The sequence below is a fragment of the Arachis ipaensis genome, chromosome B04 (assembly GCF_000816755.2).
Source record: "Arachis ipaensis cultivar K30076 chromosome B04, Araip1.1, whole genome shotgun sequence".
In the NCBI taxonomy this organism is placed as follows: Eukaryota; Viridiplantae; Streptophyta; class Magnoliopsida; order Fabales; family Fabaceae; genus Arachis; species Arachis ipaensis.
The window spans coordinates 79492414-79497915 of NC_029788.2; the positions used below are offsets into that span (position 1 = coordinate 79492414).

At 34.7% G+C, this 5502-nt stretch overlaps 1 protein-coding gene across 1 annotated transcript in view; it reads right to left on the reverse strand.

The window, feature by feature from the left end:
- Positions 1135-5502, reverse strand: part of LOC107639421 (PRA1 family protein A1) — a 6797-nt gene continuing 2429 nt past the window's right edge. The window contains exons 4-8 of the mRNA XM_016342915.2: positions 5197-5283; positions 5032-5120; positions 4846-4917; positions 4607-4743; positions 1135-1453 (exon numbers count right to left, since the gene is read on the reverse strand). Of these exons, the coding sequence (XP_016198401.1) occupies positions 4640-4743; positions 4846-4917; positions 5032-5120; positions 5197-5283 (352 nt within the window). The 3' untranslated portion in view covers positions 1135-1453; positions 4607-4639. The remainder of the gene's footprint in view (positions 1454-4606; positions 4744-4845; positions 4918-5031; positions 5121-5196; positions 5284-5502) is intronic.

Below are 5502 nucleotides of genomic sequence, written 5' to 3' on the forward strand. Positions count from 1 at the left end.
CTACTATAAATAACATTAGTAACATAATAATTATAAGAAATAAAAATATATGATGAAGCATTAGCAACTCTAAATTCATCAAGAATACCAATATTCACTTATATCGCGGATATCAAACCTGATAATAATATTATTGTCAAAACTCTATTTTAATTATAGCATGTAAAATAAAATAATAACATAATAATAATAATATTACATTATTATTTATTTTATTTTCGAAATCCATAACCGACTCGTCAAAATAAAACTAATAGTTGAAAAACCGAAATCTAGCAAAACATCTTCTAGTTGTAAAACCTTATGGCGTTATATTTTTTGCCTGAAGCTCGTTTCGTTGACTTTAAGTTCTTCCAGTTTTCCTGTTGCATGAAATTTTTCCTGCTTTTGGCACTTTCTTTCTGGAACTAAATGGGGAAAGATAGAATATTTAATTATGTTATTTTTAACTTGATTAATCTTAATGGTGCCTGTAAATGTATTTTCTGATGGAAGTTTGTGTTCCTCGGTATAATATTCTTATCCAATTCTAATTGTTTTTTAATTGATTGCTTTTAAATGAAGACATTGGTAAAATTTACGAGAAAGAAGTATTAAAGGAGTCGATGCATTCCCCTTTACATTCCTGATTTTAGATTTGTTTTTATGTAAACTTTATTGAGTGATAAATTTGTACTTTTAATTCATAATTTAAATTCTGTAGGTATTTTGATTTTCTAATAGAAACATTATTAAAGAGCAAAAATGATGAAAGTATTTTTTAGTTTGTATTTAGTTTGATATCTATTTTTCAATTTCGTTATTTTTTATATAAAAAAAATGATAAAGAGATAAAAGAAGCCAATGACTTTAATAGGTTTATTGAAAGTAACATAAAAGAAGAAAGATTTGGTGGCCCGTGGACTAATTCTAAAGTAAGACCACAAGACCACAGCCCTATAAGGCCAAACATATTGACACCACTAGATTTCATTAAAATATATTAATTTCAAGTTTATCGTTGGAGCAATTAATGAACCAATTTATCTTCTTTCCTTTAATATGAACTCGCACAGCAGCACAGGTACACCGTATATATGAAACACCACCATACATGGCAAGCGATCATTTTGTAGTCTACCAAAACAGCAATCATAGCTCAAAATGAAGGAAAATCAATAATAAAAAAGAAACTGAGAATCTTGCAAGTTTGCATCACCGATCTCTTACATTTTGCAATTAAATTTTCAATTAGGGGTGCTCCTGTGGTGACAGTCTAGCTTACAGCATTTGTCAATGATATTATAAATAACCTCCAAATGCCTCCTATTCATATAATAAGCAATGAAAACAGTGTACTTTACAAACGCAAGAACCTTGGAAATTTACTGTCTGCTGATAACTTCCAATGATATGCATTCTTCACAAGTGTCCATTCCAATTGAACATTACATTAACTGAACAGCAGCAGCACCTAAAACAAGATTACCATCAAAACTATCATTTTTGTTTCTGTTTTTAGGGCTATCAAAATATCAATGTGTTTTCAATCTTGTTCAAACAGAAACTACATCAGTTTTGCAATAAACTTGGCACTACAATAGTCAACTCAAGCAAAAAAAAAAAGGTTAGAAACCTGAAATTCGCACAAGATACCCAACGCCACAATTATACTGAAAATTTTGATACCCTGAAAGGAGCAAGATATGTCAACGTGCCACATGGTCATTTTAATTCAGCCTGGAATATTAAGAATGTTCTGAATTCAATTTTCTATGGGTAACCTAAATTATGGGAATTAATGCAAAAATCAATCTAACAAGAAGAGAATTGACATAAATTAGGCCAAAAGTTTGGGCAACGCCTCAACCTCAAGTTGCCCAAGATATCTTGGAGTAAGGGTTCACTAGACTTCCACGGAATGAAAATTAAAGTTTTAAACATATACCAAAATCTGTCCCCAAATGGCCAGCGGCAAACCCTTAAATGGAGCTCCGATCCGCGACGGATTAGTCCTTGGCCTGTCGGGCTGGGGGATACCGTGGGCAACCAAAAAATCTGTCCCCAAATGTCACTACTAGAATCTCTCTCCGACAACAATCCTGAAAAGACCTATGTGCCCGGCTCCACCCCTTGTAAATCTGATCACCTCCTCCCTCAATGAACCAACCATGAAAACTCCGAAGTTTGACTAAAGTTTTCAGAGTAGCTCATTCTTCAATTATTTGAACCTTATCCCTATCGACCTTGATCCTTCCATACTTCTTCAGAGAGCCATACGACTTATTCTTCTACATAACTGTCAGCACTTCCCACAAATGATGTATATGTTAACCCTATCAAGAACTCCTATAATTTTAATACAGAATAATCAGATAATTGGAGGTCAGCTTCATTCATTTTTGGAAAATCCTTAGTACCACAAAACCTATCAAAAAATATTATCTGGAAGACCCCTCATTGGTTTTGTCTTCCAGCTCACCTTGACCATTGGCATATTTATCAGGCACTACTGTCAACAGGGACCATTTCTTATCACCACCAGCTCTAACATCTAGTCACTGCCACAATCAGGATTCCTAGGCCTCTTCACAACACATTCTATACTGGAGTCTTTATCTCCAATAACAAGCCCAACCTTTTGGCCTGCATTAAGTATCACCTCTTCTAGAATGTCCATAAACTCAGAACCTGCCATCCTTGACAACGAAATTCAGAGACTCTTAAATACTTAAACAGCCACCAAATCGAAAAACGATCTGTTGGAATCCCAAGGATCATCACTAATCAGTCCTGCATTGGACAAAAACGGAATAATGCATAATTAGGACATAGGAATACTATCAAATTTTCTCTCTTAAGCCTCTTGGTCGAGACTGACACAACTTTAGGTTCTCTTCACCGCCTTGCCTGTGCTAATGTTTTTGAAAATGGTGGTTGGCTAGGATGAAAATTTGAAAATGTTCCCCACATTTATAGGAAGGATTCTGATGTTATCTTATAATTGAAAACTACAAGACTCATGTTCATTATCTTAAAATTGTGGGTCAACACAAAATCTCAAGCTCATTTTCCTAGTTTCTCTCTTAAATCTATTGATTAAAATTTCATTGAACTTCGGAGCTAATTCCACACTTAACTGAACATGTGATAGGCTCTACACCAAAATCCACTTCTAACTTGTCAATGCATAACTCATACAGTACAAGATAAGAATCATAACGGTGTTTGCATTCTACATCATCTCATCTTAAAGCACACGCCCAATCATCATCTAGGCCTCTTTGCGTTCAGGGTCAGAACAATGTTTTGAACAAGAAATCCATCAAAGCATCACCCCAAATGCAAACTTAAGATACAGTAATACCAAAGACTTTAAACAATTGAATCCCCACCACCCCCTCCCTTTTCCCCCTCTTTTATTGTTGTCTCTTGTCTTTCCTCTTCTCTTCTCTGCTGATCTGCTCCATGTGGTATCTTCATGTTCCAGTTAACAAATCAATCCATGAGAACCATTGCTCCCACATGACACTAGCCATACAACAACCTCTAAATCTCTAATGTTGATAGACCTACAGATTAGTGTAAAGCTGAAAAGAAAACACCACGTAGGTTGAAGAAATTTTGTATTTTAATTCAACCTCTAATCATGAGACAATCCAAATACAGCGTATTTAAGGGTGGCTAGCCTAATTTTTGATAAAAATTAAAACGACCAAATACAAAGACTGATGCCAAAAACATGGTTTAAGGGTGGCTAGCCTAATTATTGATAAAAATTAAAACGACCAAATACAAAGACAGATGCCAAAAACATGGAAATTTGATGCCATTAGTTATTTCTAACAATAACACGAATGAAGCAGAGTTCACAATTTGGGCAAATAATTTTGCCTTGTTGCAGTCCATGTCACTCATGTCCTAAATTATAGTAAATAAACTTCCAAGAATCTCTGACTCTACCCTAAAGAAGGCTAAACTAAAGCCTAAAGAAATCTTATCTTTTGTAAAACTATATTGCGTCACTGTAACTTTGGTTCATTTGATTGGAAAATTGGATTAATGCAAAAGCTATGCAAGCTTCCTACTCGACTTACTTTCCTAGCATTAGATTCATGTTATCCCATGGGGACAGTTACATTTTCCCTCAATCCACCCCTTACGTGCAATCCTAACAAGTCAAAACTTCTAACAGTGCAAGGATCAAGACATAGATAAGCACAAAGTCATACTCATGAAACTCTCTTTCCCCAATACAATAATAGAAAACCCCCAATAACTGCACAAATTCAAAACCTAAAGAGTGATACTGTATATTGCTAAAGATGAGATTTAACTATTTTTTTGGTTATACCAATATACCATGCAGGTAGCTCCTCAAGTTCAACCTATTTGAACAACTGTGAAACTAACCCCCATTTGACAATGAAAGTGCATTCTATGTCTATATCCCAGAGGTTCCACAGAATACAGAGATTGATGTATCAAATCTGCTATAAGAGTTGAAAACAAAAATGCAACTAGGACTTGAGAGGCACATTTCAACAAGTAGCATTTCACAAATGTTGTAGAACACAATTTACAAAATAATTTAACCTGTGAAAACACGAAGGTAGAAAGCACTCACATCCAAAACCAAAAAGATTATGTAAGCTACAGCCTATAGCTCACTATAATTGCGCCATACTGCACGAAATTCTTCTCGGAATGTGTTTAGACGTGCTTTCAAGTTAGGGGTTCTAAAGCTTGCATGCAGGATGGTAGCTGAAAAGAGTGAGGACAATAATCAACAAAAAAGTAAGAAGTTAAATAAGAAGTTAAATGCTAGCAATGAAAAATATTAAAATTTCTGAGCATGAAATTTACCAAGAAGACCAAATGCAAGTGCCCACAAAACAGTTAGAAGACCAGCAGAGACAAACCAAAGGATGAAACTTGCTGCATGAAAAGGGGAAGGACTATTAGCAAAGTTATCTAAACAACAAAGGTCTAAAGAATGACATTTGAAACAATAACACGAGCTATTATATTAGAAAGAAAGTAATCATTTACCAGAAGAAAATATCAAGACAAACACCCAACGTGGCCGACCACATATATAAATCGCTCTCTTAGATGATGGACGTCCCCGTATAACAGGCCTGAAGTTTCAATCGTTACCAAGGGTGCACTAGAGTCCAAAGATCTCCAATGACAATATAAATCAGAGATACTTACGTAAGGGGAGGTCTCATCTTGGCAGCTAAATGTGGTGAAAACTGCCTAACTGTTCTTGTCACTCTCTCACTAAAGGTACCTGCAAAGCTGCGAAAAACTACAAATCAGATATGAAAAGAATAATGTGTGTATATATATAACAGGAATTGGAAAGGATTTGGTTACACATTCTTTCCTAAATACCCTTCATCATATACAATTTATAAAAGAAGTTTTGTTAAATCCAAGAGTTGAACCCATGACCTTTTGATTTTAGTATAACATACTATCCTGGCTAAACTCAAATTTTTTATTATTGTTTACATT